Source organism: Priapulus caudatus, unplaced genomic scaffold, assembly GCF_000485595.1.
Source record: "Priapulus caudatus unplaced genomic scaffold, Priapulus_caudatus-5.0.1 Scaffold990, whole genome shotgun sequence".
In the NCBI taxonomy this organism is placed as follows: domain Eukaryota; kingdom Metazoa; phylum Priapulida; class Priapulimorpha; order Priapulimorphida; family Priapulidae; genus Priapulus; species Priapulus caudatus.
Window position 1 is genome coordinate 50,041 of NW_014578051.1, and position 17,667 is coordinate 67,707.

Genomic DNA, 17,667 nt, shown 5'->3' on the forward strand with positions numbered 1-17,667 from the left:
GTGGAATGGAATGACCAGCCCACACCGCCGACAACCCACACACCGGAGCAATGGGATGACCAGCCCACACCGCCGACAACCCACACACCGGAGCAATGGGATGACCAGCCCACCGTGTGTGGGTTGTCGGCGGTGTGGGCTGGTCATCCCATTGCTCCGGTATGTGGGTTGTCGGCGGTCCCCCGCACGTCGTCACATCGAAGAACTTCAATAACACGCTCAAACACCGACGCCGCAGCACAAAAGATCAAAAACTCATTCGTTGCATCAAATGCCGTCTCCAGGCTACCAACCATAGCATTCCTTGACGAATATTTATGGGGACAGTAAAAGCTACACACTTGGAAATAAAACTCGCTATACGCCTTAACCTCACGAACGATACTCTCCCCTGCACTCAACAAACACGGAACATTCACAGCATTTTGGACAAACAGATCCACAGCGATAAAAACATTGTCAGCCAGCCAGATCTTCCAGGGCACTCCTGCATTCCTGCGCAGATACTGCTTGCCATCGGCGGCTCCACATTCCACAGAGCAGTGCGGGTCCAGCTCCTCTATCAGGCAGGTCGTGCACAGTTGTTGAGTTCTGCAGAAGAAAAGCAAACCACACTAAATTCAAGACTACATTGTCTGTCCCTTAAACGGGCACAGGGGGCACCTCTACCTACCCGGATGGCTGCTCTCACTCCCGGAAAATCTCTTGGCTTGTAGGGTTCTTCTAAAAATAAGTAAAAGTAATATGTGTACATTCCGTTTCCGAGTTTAAGCAAATCCATCTTATCGTGGAACGGGATTCGTTCGATCACAACGATGTATCTTTGACGAAAAGAATCTTCGAATTCAAGCTTAATCTTCAACGTGAGATTTCTCATGAAATGGGTGATTTCTTCACCCCCGAGCGACTCGTCTTCTTCGTTCAAGAATCCTCGCATTATAAAATTTTCTTGCCATGTTTCTGATACAAAAAAGTTCCTTACTATCGAAACTCATTTTTCCGAAGAGGTGGAGCCGGGTGATCCCTGGTCCTGAGCACTGGTCCCGGACCCTGAGGTTCCAGCCTCCTGGTCAGCAGCTAAGAGCATTGGAACGGCACGACGGCCGTCCGTACTCTTCCGCTGCCGCGAACCTGGACATCTGCGGGAACCTGCTCGGGACGGGACCGAGCAACCGGGCGAGCCGGTCCAAGAGCCGCTCCTCCTTGCGATGCATGGTGGTTGCGTTCGGCCTTGTGACATGTCCAACCAGTGCCCCGCCTCCGACGTCTCCTGACTGGAATTTCGGCATCGACGACGGCAGCAGCAGGTGGAGCCGCTGCCACTCCTACGGGCAAGCCCGCACGCGCGGCAGCTGCAACACGAGCCGCTTCTATCCTACAACGCCGCCATTTCCCGCGCCGTTTCCGTGGTAGCTAGCTCCTGCAAATGCTCACAAAACCACAAATCATACACAGCTGTACTGTACCGTATGGGGTGCCTCGGATAGCTCTGGAAATAAAAAGCTAAAAAGAGCTCGAAATTATCAAAACCTGTGCGAGCACTATACAGCAGACGTGACGGGAAATGACGGAACACGTGCCCCGCACCTCGTCACAGCGAACGACTTCAATCACGCTGAAAACCAGACGGAGCAGCTCAACAGATCAAAAATTTAAACGCTGTCTCCAGGCTACCAACAATAGCTCTCTTCGACAGATACTTACGGGGACAGTAGAATTTGCACACTTGAAAGTAAAACTCGCTATGGGCCTTAACCTTCCAAATGACCTTACAGCATTTTCAACGAATCCCTCATACACACATATACATTTGACCCGTAGCGGATGGGAGGAGCCCTCGTACGTGCCCGCAAGCGGACACGACGAGGGGGAGAGATGGGTGTGGGAGGAGAAGGAGAGCGGCTTACCGGGAAATGGGAGTGACCACGGCGTGGAGGGCTGACCGGGATGGAGAACCACTTATGTTTTGTGGTTACAAACTTCTATAAAAATTTTACTATAATTATTTTTGAAATATTCTACGAACTCTTTTTGTTAATAAAAACCAGGGTGCTTGTAATTTAAAATGGGCGATGGGAAAAATGACGGATATGGCCGAAACCATCTCCACGACACTCCACAAGTTCAATGGTGCTTCCGAAGTAGGATGCTGCTGCGCAAAGCACTAACACCTCGTTCCCTGAGTCAATATGTCATTCTGAACACAATCAATCATATTAAGCATTGTCAGATATTTTCAAGGATAAAGAAATCCCAACACCTGAAAATAAAACTTCCTGTACATCTTAACCTTATTAATTATTGCGCTCTTTTTTCTCCCATCATCCACAACACCACGAGCCACAAATTACAAATTGGGACAGACAATCAGAGCCACCTCGCTGATGCCTCCAGGTTGCGGTCCTCACAGTCGTACGCAAATAAGCTTCACCGTCTACGCAACCTCTGCATTCGACCGTGCACCACGGGTCGACCTCTTCGCGCTGGCAATATCCACATAGCTGTTGCTTCCTGAAAACAAAATGACAAGTAGTTAGACGATCTTAAGACATGATCTAAATTGAATTGATTTGATTGTAAGCTTCCCCGTCCATGCAGCCTAATGCTTCTATGCGCCGCATGGAATTATAGAACTATTGTAAGGGGCTGTACCTCTTACAGGAAGTGTGTAGAAATGTTAACACTTATAATCAAAGCACAAGAGAGTGAGACAGTGCCACAAAAGAATAAGATTTATTACAAGAAAGCTCTTGCAGTAAGTAGAATGGTAGCACGATAGTACAAGAAGAGGTGCTGACAATTAATACGGTGCAAAGTGCTTCTCTTACAACAGCTATAAGAAACTACGTATAGAAATATAAGAAAGATTATTGCACGTACTAGGAAGACAGCTCCCTAAGATAGTACAAATAAAAGCAAGATAGATATAGTGGCAAAAACCCTAAGCCATCGGTTTAGAATGAACTTACGTACTGGATACGACGATGTCACACGCTCAAACGTCTGTATACCTACCTTCTTGTACCTGTCTTGTCTAGGTATACCTACCTGTCTGCCTGCCATACTGTTATGTTGGAAGTTGCGTACCCAGTGATATACATTTCTATGTGGTGGATCTGTATTGCCTCGTCGTAGGAAATTTCGTGTCTCGTCGTTGAATGTTTGTCCGTGTTGGTCTATTTGTTCTCGTAGTCGGTCTCTTAGATAATTATGCCAGCCTCGGTGGAAGTCTGGACTTCTATTTGCATTTCGTCCGCGAGGTAAAGTATATTGATTACGATATTCGTTGTACCAATCTAAGTTACGTCTGAATGTTGGTGGAGCCATAATGCGGTATATAACGATAAACAAGTTGTTAAGTATTACGATGTTTTATTTTAACGCCATCTAGTGGCCATCATCAATTATCAGTGGTTGCGTATCGCAATTACAATCCGGAGCAATATTTTCTTTGTTGTGTTCGTCGTGGTCTTTTGGTTCGTCCCAGTCCTTCTTGTAGACGACTTCGTTGTCGGAATTGTCGGAGTTGTCCTCCCAGTAGATATCGAATTGGCGTTCCCATTGTGCCCAGTAGGGCACTTGTTTGATGAGCAACGACTCGTGTTGCTTGCGCCATCTGCCGATACATAGGCATTCGCGCATTTGTTTCCTCCCGACGAGTTCTTCGTCTGCATCGCAGTGAGCCATCGTCTGCAGGATATGCCGGACGTATTTTGGATCTGTGAAGGGTGAGTATTCCCAGTCCCACGTCTCCATTGGGTCGTAGGAGTCGACGAGTTGTATTTCATTCGCCCCGAAGATATGAGCTAGACAGCTCAACGATCTTGGGTCGAATTGCAGGTTCGTGCCGAACTCCTCGATCCATGCTGGATCAGTTATTTTCTTCGCCTTGATTTTTATCATCCGCGCATCGAAGGCGACCTTGTCGTCATGTGAGATGGTTGAGTCGTCTCGGATCAGTTCGTTATTGCTGCAGAGTAATACTGGCGTTCCTTGAAGCGTCTGGTCGCCTAGCATTTTAACTTTAATCTTTGTTTTTTGCCCTTCTAGGATGAGTTAAAAAATTTCCTTGGTTTCGATGTTCATGACGAACTCATTCCCATATAGTAGCCTTTTCCCAACACAGCTCATAAACTGGAAAGGAGTCGCGTCTCCCGAGTGGAGCACCCCCACGTCCTTGGCTATATCGTTGAAGATATTGGAAAATATCGTCTTGCCGCTGTTTGGCGGCCCACGAATCCAGACTGTTGATTTTCCCGTTTCTTCTGTCGAACCATCGTTCGATAGCGAGCAAGAAGTCTTTGACTGCCTTGGCTGTACCCAGCCATGCCAGCAGTAGTGTAGTCAGGAGGTCGGTCGACTTTGTCAGGCCATGATATCGGTTCTTCTCCGCAGTGGGGATACGGTAGTCTGCAACGAGATTCCAGAGAGATTTGTTTCTATTGCCGACGTTGGTTAAGGCTATTGCGTTGGCAATAATCTTTTCGCGCCGCATCGTATCCGAGTAGAGGTTTTTCAGCGCGATATCGTATGGTGACAGTGACTCGCTGTTCATATTCTCCTTGTAGTGTTTCCCGAGAAAGTCGAGTACTTCTTCATTAGTGCCGAAATTTTCTGTTTCAATTATACGTATTAGGGATTGCAAATACATATTAGCGGTGCTCTCTCCTCTGGCGCGGATCATCTCCTTGTTTTTTCTTGCGTTGCGTATACGTCGTCGCGTTTGCGTTGCGTTTGCGTTGTCTTATATATACGGTCTTAAATTAGTCTTACACGAACCCTTCTCCAAATAAGGAAACCATCCCTGTAACCTGGTGGCTGTCCGAAAGGGGCGCAGCAGAGCCCTGGTTTTAGAATAGCTCTCTACATACACAAGTGTGATCATGTCGTAATTAATAGCCACGCCATAGCGCAGCGCAGCCGCATGGTTTCACACATCCCAATTTTCGAGGCAGGGGGTTGTTGTACCCCTATTGTGAAGAACAGCGACTCCGGGACTCCGCCCGCTGCACGGCCCGTGTGCAAGTCGTGTATAAACAAACGCCACTCGCGCACAAACAACAACACATTAGCTGCTGCCTTGCCTGTGCGAAACTGTCGGCCATGGAAGACTCATGTTTCACACATTCCATCCGGCTCATCAATCCTGCCCAGTTTATTATAAGAATTCTCTGCTGGCGGCCTGTAATCTTAAAAGGGAGTTGTATGATAAAATTATTAACTTATTTAATTAATGCAAACCTCGTGTCTACATTTCCCCCCCTGTCCAATCGGACGATGACCCATCGTTACAGCAGACTCCGACTGCTCTTCTTAAAATTTCGAACAGGAGGTTTCCTTAGTGGGCGTGGATTCGTACAGAGTAAAACAAAACTGAAGAAGAAAGAAAGAAGAATTTTATCGTGTAACGTCAAGAACTGTTAAAAGCAAAAAAAACAGAATTAATAGTCATTAAAAGTTAAGAAGAGAAGAAGGTACAGCAAGAGAAATGAGTAATACTCCATTAGGGCAATAGTAGTGTGGCACGTGTCAAATAAGCAAATATAATAATAATATTTTTACAAAGAACGAAAATTATTTTTATTTCATAGAACTATTGGTGTTTTTTTTTTAAACAGAAATACTTCTAAAATTACCTGGTAGAACTATATTCGTTATATTTGGTAATATCCGTCAGGGATAATTCATTAATTCGTTATTTAATAATTCGTTACATTGGTTAATCTTTGTCAAGGTATGCTGGCGGCATCGTGAAGGGGGGTTTAGGGTGGCCCCTCGCGCCTCGTGCTGCATGGGCCGCCCAACGAGGCAATCCCCGCAGGCTAGAAGCCCGCCCCGGTGGCGTCCTTTGGTAGCGGAACTCCGGCGCTCCTTAGCGGTGTTGCGCCCAGTGGTCGAGCTTGGCGCATGCCGGCGGCTCGGGCTGCTCGTTGCTCTTTTCGGGGGTGAGGCTCATTGCTCCCATTGCTCCGGTGTGTCGGTTGTCGGCGGTGTGGGCTGCTCATCCCATTGCTCCGGTGTGTGGGTTGTCGGCGGTGTGGGCTGCTCATCCCACTGCTCCTCACGTGTTCCGTCATTTCCCGTCACGTCTGCTGTACAGTGCTCGTACAGATTTTAATAATTTCGATGACTATTTAGCTTTTTATTTTCGGTACAGGCAGGTACAGGCAGTGGGTGGAGAAGGAGCCATCACCACCACCTTCACCATCGTCACCAGCATCAGCATCATCCCTTCCTTCTACTCCATCAGCCTGCGTGAATCCCGGACCTTCCCGAGACCCAGCTCCTTTTACCTTATCACCTCCGCGCTGTCGTTCAAGGTCACCCCTGCGTTCACCACCATCTCACACGGCACCACCATCACATGATGCATCTGTCGCTCGTGCGCCATACCCGCGACGTGTGGTGAGACGCCCCATACGGTACGGTACTGCTGAGTATGATGAGTGGTTGTATGAACATTTGCAAGAACTAGCTGCCACGGAAACGGCGCGGGAAGGTCGTGTGGAGCGGACGCGGCGGCGTCGGAGGATGGAAGCGGCTCGTGTTGCAGCTGCTGCTCCTGCGGGCTTGCCCGTAGAAGTGGTGGTGGCGCCACCTGCTGCTGCCGTCGCTGACGCCGACGGTCCAGTCAGGAGACGTCGGAGGCGGGGCACTGGTTGGACATGTCACAAGGCCGAACGCAGCCACCATGCATCGCAAGGAGGAGCGGCTCTTGGACCGGCTCGCCCGATTGCTCGAGCAGGTTCCCGCAGATGTCCAGGTTCGCGGCAGAGTACGGACGGCCGTCGTGCCGTTCCAATGCTCTTAGCTGCTGACCAGGAGGCTGGAACCTCACGGTCCGGGACCAGTGCTCAGGACCAGGACCGTCGACACCTGCGTCTACGCCGGTGCCGCCTACGCCCGCAACACCTGCGACTGCATTTCCTGCATTGCAGGGCGGGGAGAACACGTGCTCTCCGCCCCGCAGGCAGCCCAGCTGATCGGCACGGCAGTTCTACGCCACCCACACCAGGAGCCTGCCACCACTGGAGACGCCAGAGATCAGCAGACCTCCGCAGGCAACGCGTCCAGTGACGAGCCCCAGGGAACCAACGCCCAAGAACGGTACTACCTCGGCTCTTTCATCGGGTCGGGAACAAACGCCGACCCGATGACATATGAATTCGAAGTCGGCGCAGAAGACGACCCCGACACCACTACCTTCAACCCCGAGCACATCCATCTTGGCCGCCGCGATGACGCAACCGCCCACCCCCCCATTGCGATTTAAGCGTAGCATGAACGCAGCGCTTATTGTAATTTAATTACTGTCGTGGCATCGCCACTCGTCATAGATACAGATATGAGCCACGGTTACAGATTTAGACATTTACTAATTTTTGGTCGCTACATTTGTCCCCCCACTAAACCGATGTCCACCCTGTGGACATCGAATACCACCCTCCTGGCTGGTCATCCACAGGGAGGGCAGTCGACGTCGTGGGATCGTAATAAGAATTGTGAACAGTGATAGTACAATAATGCATTAATGGCTACTGGTGTGGTCGTCGTCAACACGCTAGAGAACTACTAGAATTAATGATTGAAATTACTCGCGCTCTCCGCGAAGGTATTAATTTTGATGGTTACTTTCTACACACCATAACACAACGTCTAAGAAATTGCACACATTCGTCCGACTACTGGCGTGGGGTGTAAGCCCACACCGTACATGAATACTACTGTGGTACATTAAGTGTGGTAGTTGGTGTAATGCTACCCATGGTCTCAGCGGTCGCCTTCCCCCTCATGTCCGTTACGCAATAACCGCTCATAACAGAGTCGAAGCTGTGCCGACGTACTGACAGGAATTGGATTACGACGATGAGTGTCGATGATGTGACGACGCTAATTATATCTGTATCTATAACAAGGTCGATGCAGTGCCGACGTTATAACGGTAATTAAATTACAATAAAGCGCTGTGTTGATGCTATGCTCACATTGTGACAGCAATTGGATTGCGATGATGATATGACGACGAATGCCACGACAGTAAACGAATTACAAGACAGTAAATGAATCACAAGAAGCGCTGTGTCGATGCTATTGTGTCGATGCGATGCCGACATTATAACACTAATTAAATTGCAATAAGCGCTGCGTTGATGCTCCGCTGACATTGTGACAGCAATTGGAGTGCGGCGATGAATACCGATAATACGACGGCATTCATCAACACTTTGATGTTATAGAGGCGATTGAGTCGAAAAGGGCATTAGGTCGAAGAGGTGACGACGATAATATGCCGAAATGCAAAGGGCATTAGGTCGAAGAAGTGACGACGATAATATGCCGAAATGCAAAGGGCATTAGGTCGAAGAGGTGACGACGATAATATGCCGACGTCACGACAGTGATTGAATCACAAAAGGCGCTGTCAGTGTCGATGGTGTGACGACGTTAATATGCCGAAATACAAAGAGCATTAGGTCGAAGAGGTGACGACAATAATATGCCGACGTTACGACAGTGATTGAAACACAAAGGGCGCTGTGTCGATGAGATGTTTTGACAGTAATTGAATTGCGGCAAGTGTGTGTCTATGTGAACAGCGCATGCGTGTCGCATGCGTAATTCGCGGTCGGGCCTGTGTATATAAGGCGGAGCGCAAGGGAAATCGAGAGCGCTCCTCAACCAGGCGCAGACAGGCACGACCGCGACAGCAGCTGCAATAAGTAGAAACTACATTAAACTTCAAATCATGGTACAACTGGCTTTCTCTCATTTATGGCTTTGACTTCACATAGTAGCATTGCAGAACACTTACTCCATTTGTAGACTGTTAAATACAGCGCTACATAACTACCTCAGGGAACGACTCAGGGAACAAACAGACGAACACGGAGAATCATTCAACGACGAAACACGAGACTTCTTAAGACGAGGAAATACAGATCCACCACACAGAAATGTTTACAACTGGGTCAGAAACTTTCAAACACGAGGCATGATCAATCCACATCGAAGCACAACTACACAATTAGGAATACCACAAGCAGTACAACGAGGCGGAGCAGCAATAGCACTAGCTGGTGCAGCGCGAGAAACAGGACGTGCAATAATATACAACAACGAACTTAGAAACAATATACAACAAAGTGCACAAAATATAGCCAGAGGTGCATATAACAGGGGACGTGAAATAGTACAAGGCTCTAGAAGCAGCAGAGAAGTAGGAGAACCACCCGCACAAAGAAACCAACCCAACGAACCAGAACAACAAGGTCTATGAGAACAAGACCCAGCTGATCAAGAAATGGCACAAAACGAAGAAGAAGATATGGTCGACGCACCTCCACCAAAAGACAAAAGGGGCGGACCATCAGATGGTAACAAAACAACCGGTGCACGATAACGTCCATGGAACGTACCACAAAACGAAATACAATCAGTAACATTCGAACTCTGAGAAACAAAATAATGAAATATGGCACGGGCGTAATTAGGCTCGGGCTAAACTCGTACGTGTGAACGCGCCTACAAATAATGTTGTAATATCAAGTTAGGGTTAACGTATCCCTAACGTAACGTAACCCTAACCCTTCACGACATTGCAGTTGGGACTTACTCAGCTGGCAATTGCTTCTAATTGAGCATCACCCTAGATCGTATATTTTCGGCAATCAGCAGAGCATCTCATTGCGCAATGATGTGTGTATGCGAGTTGCGTGATCATTGTGAGAGTGTAAAGCGTAACCACTGCGAATGTGAATTTCTACCATTAGGAAAGCACTTGGAATGTGGCAAGAGAATTTGCACTTTTCTAAAGTGCCAATGGTTTTCTGTTTTGCTATGTGCGTGGTTGATGTTGACTACATGTGATTGTGAAATATTTCATTGCAGAGACATAACTCATGGCATGCTGTTCCTTGTCTACTGCAAGGACGAGAGGAAAGCCCTGCAACTGTTCCTCATGAAGGACTGCAGAAGGCATGGCCATCTGCATCTACGAACCTGAATTTGAATTTGTGGTTGTTGGATTGGCAGCTCTTAGTACAGAACAACCATTGCTACCACTGCAGAACCAGTGTTTGGACACCACCAACACTGCTAACCCCATTCATCGTCGACGAGCGGTACTGTATGGGTATTCCGAGTCTGTCAATAACGCCTGAGGGAGAACACGATACTTACTACCCGAGCAACGACATAGAAGAGCAACAGTGGTGGATTGAAAACGGCTTACTGAACTACTACAGCGAAGATATGGAAGGCAACCCAGGCGACCTCTACTGTTGGGAGTATATTGGGGAAGAGGACTGGAAGGATCCCGTATACAGAGGAGCAGAAAGAATCATGGAAGCAGAAAAAAGTCGCAGAAGGTACGTGGTTGAGCAAGGAAGAGTGGCTAGAAGAGCAGAGAAAGAAAAAAGCAGAAAAAAAAGAGAACGGCTCAGTCGAATTTCAAAGTATCATCGTTACGCTACGAGAGGAAACACCAGCCGCGCAAGACAACTTGATCAAGCAAATCAACCGCATCGTAACAAGCCAGAAACCGTATGAAATAGGTATGTGGCGTCACGACGTAGAAGAGGGACATCGGATTTCCAGAGAGATCGATTGGGACGAAGTACCTTCGGAGAACGAGAAGATACACTATCACATAATCTTCGGGGGTGAGTTGACATCACAGTTACGCGATTGTAACAAGTGGAAAACGCTCAGGACCCAGCTCAAGATGATATGTAAGACGTTCAAGAGCATGCTGTTGTACGATCCTCGTGCAATGGTATGCTATTGCAAACTTCCTGGAAAGAACCTATGTCTCCTGACGCCAACCGATGGAATACTAGCCGGTATGATCAACAACATTCGAGAAGACGAAGTGAGGGACATGAACATCAAAAAGTACGAAGAGAGGAAGAATAAAGAGATGATCCGTGCCCGAGGAGAGAGCACGGCAAATATGTATGTTCAGTCGCTTATTAGAATCATTGAAAAAGAGAATTTCGGTACAAGCGAAGAGGTCATCGACTTCTTGGGAAAGCATTACAAAGAAAACATGAATAGTGAAATGCTGTCGCCATACGACATAGCCTTAAAGAATTTGTACTCTGATACCATGAGACGTGAGAAGATCATCGCGAATGCTATTGGGTTGACGAACGTCGGTAACCGCAACAAATCATTGTGGAATATAATTTCAGATTACCGTATCCCGATAGCAGAGAAGAACAAGTATCACTCGATAGCGAAGTCGACAGACCTCCTAGCTACGCTACTGCTGTCATGGCTGGGTACTGCCAAGGAAGTCAAAGACTTTTTGCTCGCTATCGAGCGCTGGTTCGATCGGCTAAACGGCAAGATCAATACCATATGGATAAAGGGGCCGCCAAACAGTGGAAAGACAATCTTCAGCAATATATTGAACGATATCGCAAAGGACGTGGGAGTAATCCACTCGGGGGACGCGACCCCTTTCCAATTCATGAGCTGCGTCGGGAAGAGATTACTGTATGGAAATGAGTTTTCCATGAATATCGAGACGAAAGAGATCTTCAAGCTCATATTAGAAGGACAGAAGACGTATTAAAGTAAAAATGGGTAAATTAGTGTAGACACGAGGTTTGCATTAATTAAATCAGTTAATAATTTTATAACTCCGTTCAGATTATCGGCACAGCAGATTGATTCTTGTAATGACTAACTAGGCACGAGCAATGAGGTTGAGGAAATGTGTGAAACACGGTCTGCGAGAGCAGGCGGGAGTGTCTGTGCACGAGTGGCAAGGTTGTTTGTGTACAGATTTAGCACACGACCGAGAAGCGACTTGGCTCCCCGGAGGAGAGAGTCGACACAATAGGGAGATACTCCTGTCTTGTGAAATAGAGAACAGTCGCGGAGGTGGCATCCTTGTAAGGGATGGGTCGATCAATTACTCACATAACTGACCGTGTGCATAGTAATGTACATAGGGGTTATTCTAAATCGACACATCTGCTGGTTAGTTTCGGGTGCGTGATGGTTCCTTGTTTGGACGAGGGTCTGGGGACGCTAAATTTAAGCGTGTATATATAAGACGGTCCGCGCAAGCATAGTCAGTGCGAGTGCTAACATTGTCCGTGTTGCAACGTGCATCGATATCCAGTCCGTGAGTATGCGGGTTCTTTCTTAACTAATGGCTTAAGGTTCTTCATGCACCATAGATCTATATGCCACTATATACCTATAACTGTCTTGTGTTCTTATCTATTCTATCGTAGTGAGCTATCTTTAGTACGTGCAATAACTTCCTATATTTCTAAACGTAGTACCTTATAGCTGTGTAAATTGTACTCGCACTGTGTAAATCATCAGCACTTTCCGTGTACTGTAGTACGTGTATTTCTATTAACTACAGGAGCTTTCCTGAATAAATCTATTTCTTGTGGCACTGTCTAGACTTTCTTATGCTTGTGAATATCAAGTGTTAACATTTCTATACACTTCTTGTAAGACGAGGATTCTAAGTCTACATTGGTTGCCGTGACTTCATGTCCTGGGTCTACTTTGCGATAACGTATAGACGCTTCCACTATACTGTGAGATCACGAACCTTGAGCCAGCCGAGAAGGACTTGCGTACGAGAAACTAACTATAGACAGGTAAGTCTACCATTCGTTACCAGCGTTATCACTGGAAATTTAAACGTCGTAGCGTGGCTACCGATTCATTACCGTAAGTAATTGATGGAGGAGTTCATCATTCAGGTTAAAGGTGATCCTAATGTTAGACCACAAATTCTCGAGGAGCTTGGTGCCGTTGGGTTGCCACAGTGGTGGTCAACAAGATCACGTAAGGCCCAAGCAAGCTTCATCAGGGAGTGTGGTAGTTGCAGGGACGTCCAAGAACTTAGTACGGCCTGGGGTGTATCCCAAGAAGCGAAGTCCATCGCGCCGGAAGAGGTCACTGAGACGGTGGCAGAGGTACCACGCAAGCAGAGGCGGGGTGCCGGTGCAGCTAAGAGGAGAACAATCAAGCGCCTCTGGAAGTTGTACAGTCGGGAAGAGGCCTATAACCTCTCTTGGGAGTTCGCGATGTTCGTCGATGGACTCAACCCCATCACCGTCAGGCAGTGGCTGTGGGAGTTGCGAGACGTCCATTGTGACGAGGCAACTCAGTTCGCCCGAAAGCTTAAAATCCAGCTGTGATCGGCTGGTGGCTCAATTATTGGCTGTTAAAGGAAGTGCGTTGTTGGCAGGTGGAAATGCAGCGTATGTTGGTGTACGATCAGCCAAAGTTGAGTCTAATTCTAAGTCCACAGGTACAGAGAAACAGGTCGAGAAAATGTTACCACCATTTGCTGGCCCTAGTAGTGATCTCACTAGACAATCTGGTATCTTAAAAGATGATCCAGAAGTACTTGATAAGCCTATCAAATCTTTGGTGGCTGGAATGACGCGTAGTGAGAAGAAAACTAAGGTTAGGCATTTTAAAGCGTGGTTTTTTGGTGAAAACCAAATAGCAAGACAAGAAGTGGATGAGGAGTTAGTCGCATTTCTTCAAGTTGAGATCATGTTTAGGCCAAGGACACCAGATATGTTGCCACAACTGGTGGGCAAGGCTAAAAATTTTCTCACTAAATTTGACACTGGTCACATTACTTGGAGAGAGCGAAGGAATATGATTGCGAGAGCGGTAGGTGAAGCGTTTCGAGTTATGCCTGTGGAGGAGGAGATTCGCCGGTCCTTAAAGGATCCGGAATTTAATCGAGCCGTCCACAAGCAGGCAGAGATGCTTCAACTAGGAAAGTTGGGCAATCGGTGGGTAAACGTTCAACATAAGTAGTTTCGTTTACCTACGAAGTCCGCATAGGACACCCGAGTTGTTCCGGCCCTTTGTATGCGGGGTTACAGAGATGTACATCCGCTTATCAAAGGATCTTGGATAAAGACTCCAGCTCGGGTGGTTCATGTGGATTGTGGCAAGCGTGAGACACGACAGTTAGTAACTGTACCTGGGGAGAACGGCTATGTTTATACGCATACTGCTTGTGTTTGTAATGAGCGAGTTGCGTTGTTGAGCCGGCACCAGGTCCAGGGACCCATTCCGGATTCCTCCAGTTGTCGTGGCCTGCGGAAGTACCTTAGAAGTTTTATTACACCACTCAGCCCTTGGACTGAGGAGCGGGTGGTAGCACATTACAGTGGAGCGAAACAGCGAGAGATGGAACGTGCTAAATTAGATTTACAATACAACCCAACTAGTAGATATGATGGGAGAGTGCGTATGTTTTTAAAGGATGATAAATATCAAAGTGGTAGTTATAAGGCACCTAGATGCATACAATACCGTAATAAGCGTTACGGGTTGCTTCTAGGTAGTTATTTACATCCAGTAGAGGCGGCAGTTTATGTCAAGGAAGATCATAATGGAGATCGAATATTCGCTAAAGGTCGTAATCAAGATCAGCGTGCACGAGATCTGGCTGATCATGCTAGTAGATATGCACAACCTGTGTGGATGCTACTAGATCATAGTAAGTTTGATGCTCATGTAAGTGCTCAATTGTTACAAGAAGAACATTGGATGTATGAGAAGTGTTTTAAATGGCCAAGTGAACTGCAAAAGTTGTTAAAAATGCAGTTGAAAAATAGAGGCAGTACTGTTAATGGCTTGAAGTATTTTACTCCAGGTACACGGTGTTCGGGTGATCAAAATACTGGGCTAGGGAACTCAATATTGAATTATGCCATGTTGAAGCAATACTTGGATAGTTGTGGCATTACTGGATCTATATATCTTGATGGTGATGATTCTGTTATAACTATGGACAGGAAGGATAGGCGTAAGACATTGGGCATGATTTATTTTGAAAGGTTTGGTATGTCAACGAAATTAGAGTGGGCCTTTACTTTTTCTAGGTGTGAGTTTTGCCAATGTAGACCTGTGTTTGATGGTGTCAATTGGCATATGACTAGAAATCCTGAGAGATTATTGAAGCCCTGCAACTGTTCCTCATGAAGGACTGCAGAAGGCATGGCCATCTGCATCTACGAACCCAAATTTGAATTTGTAGTTGCTGTATTGGCAGCTCTTAGTACAGAGCAACCATTGCTACCACTGCAGAACCAGTGTTGGGGCACCACCAACACTGCTAACCCCATACCTGAGCGAGTGGGCGGTGAGTGGGAGCACGAAGGCACTGTATGTGCGCAATGCCGACTTGCATTTCCTGAGAGTAAACGTTGTAGAGGGATGTGGTGCAGCAATGTGCGACGGGCAGCATGGCGTTTCGGAACGCTGTTGCGCCTTGACAAGCGGAACACCCAACAAGCTGCTCCTGCGATGTGTTGTGTCGTCGCGGGCTGCTGGCATCACCAGTGCGAAATTCCAATCAGGAGCCTTGACCAATCTACTGATGGAGGAGGAATGTAGCAAGGTACTTTGAGACACTTACATGCTCGGCAGTTACAAAAGTCGGCCATTCCATTAACTAAATGTAGCAGGGGAACTAAATCGGATGGGGTAATTAGCAATGAGCCCATCCGGCGAAAAAACCAGTGAAACGGCAATATTTAGGAATCCTAAAACAACTGTCGGCAAAGGGCAACATGTAAAGAAATTACAACCGTGTCCATATTTCTTATCTGAAACCTGTAAGTCATTGGTTGAATGTCTCTGAAATCTGTCACGAATTGGTTGAATGCATGTAGTCAATGTTGCTAATATTAAGAATGTGTAACGAATTAGTTGAAAGCAAGTGAGAAAAGTTTCTGGTTATATGTGAAATCTGTAAGTTAATGGTTACATGCGTATTTCACAAGACATGTATTTAATGAACCAACAATCTTATTTATTTGCAGGTAAATGCAGGAGACCTGATTGACCATGTGAAAGTGAGAGAAGCATGCCAGGAGATCGTAAACTTTTACCATGAAGCGGGTGTTGGATGGACAATCTGTGGATGGTTCAAGCCCGGAATGGTGCCAGGTGCAGAGGTGGACATCCGAAACGCCCCTTCACAATGCTGCCAGCATACCCTGATGAATACTCACAAGAGTGCATAATAGAGACTTGGGAAAATCATCCTAAGTTCCAAGTACAAGTATCAGCATTTCCGTGTGATGGAGGACCTACCGACTACTCTCCAATTTCCTGGAGCTGCTGCCATCATCCCGTCCAAGTGGAGCAAGACTAAGATGGCCCACTACATCTGGTCTATTGGATTTGCGATGAGGATAAACAACTTCCCATCGGACACCGCCAACTTGATAGAAAGGACTACCAAGTTCTGGAGGCTGTCAGCATCTTCCACAGACTGGGATGAGACCAAGAGAGAGTCTCTCATTAAAACGTCTCATCTTAGAGAACCTTTTGGCCCTGCCAGGTATGGAATCTCAGATGTATCTATTCTCACAATCCCAAAAATCCTGTGGTCGCGCTAGGGGTGACCACACTGGATTTTCCCACGCGCTGTGGTTAGCACGTGGAATTTATTTGTTTCGGGATCATTTTTCGCACCTACCGCGAAGGTAGGACGGTGATGCAGTAGCGGGAAAACCCAGAGTGAAATGAACGCAAGTCTTTAGATAGTATTTATACAACTGATAGATTTATTCATCATATACGGCAGTGCTCGAAATAAGAAAAAAAAATAAGAAGAAAACCCAGGCATCAAATCAGGTTGTCCGCAACAATTTCTGGTTGTCCCAAAAAAATATCCCCAAATCTCCTATTTTCAATCACATAATAATATGGTCAGAAAACACCCAAAAACAGTGGTGTAGCCAAGATTTTTTAACAAAGATGGCCAAAAACAGCAAACTGCGCAAAATAGTGGATGACTTAATATTTTAATGGCTCCTCCGCCTCCCTCTCCACACCCTACAGCTCATCTACCTTCTCTGCAATCTTTGTTTTGGGTGCCATGTGAAAAGGCGACATTTTTGTTCATTGTTCTCTGCTCCCAAGATATGTAATTGTTCAGTGGCGGGTCTGGGATTCCAAGGAGGGTGAAACATCTCACACGGCACCACCATCACATGATGCATCTGTCGCTCGTGCGCCATACCCGCGACGTGTGGTGAGACGCCCCATACGGTACGGTACTGCTGAGTATGATGTGTGGTTGTATGAACATTTGCAGGAACTAACTGCCACGGAAACGGCGCGGGAAGGTCGTGTGGAGCGGACGCGGCGGCGTCGGAGGATGGAAGCGGCACGTGTTGCAGCTGCTGCTCCTGCGGGCTTGCCCGTAGAAGTGGTGGTGGCGCCACCTGCTGCTGCTGTCGCTGACGCCGACGTTCCAGTCAGGAGACGTCGGAGGCGGGGCAGTGGTTGGACATGTCACAAGGCCGAACGCAACCACCATGCATCGCAATGAGCGGCTCTTGGACCGGCTCGCCCGGTTGCTCGGTCCCGTCCCGAGCAGGTTCACGCAGATGTCCAGCTTCGCGGCAGAGGGAGAGTACGGACGGCCGTCGTGCCGTTCCAACGCTCTTAGCTGCTGACCAGGAGGCTGGAACCTCACGGTCCGGGACCAGTGCTCAGGACCAGGGATCACCCGGCTCCAACTCTTCAGAAAAAGCGAAGTTTCGATAGTAAGGAATTCTTTGTATCGGAAACATGGCAAGAAGATTTTATGATGCGAGGATTCTTGAACGAAGAAGAGTCGAGTCGCTCGGGGGTGAAGAAATCACC

At 47.3% G+C, this 17,667-nt stretch overlaps 1 protein-coding gene across 1 annotated transcript in view; it reads left to right on the forward strand.

Moving 5' to 3' along the window:
* LOC106814847 overlaps window positions 1-17,367 on the forward strand; it is a gene marked incomplete in the record, with an annotated part of 22,559 nt that extends 5,192 nt beyond the window's left edge. The window contains 1 exon segment of the mRNA XM_014819211.1: window positions 16,988-17,367. Within this exon segment, the coding sequence (XP_014674697.1) occupies window positions 16,988-17,350 (363 nt within the window).
* Between the last annotated feature and the right edge of the window lie 300 nt (window positions 17,368-17,667).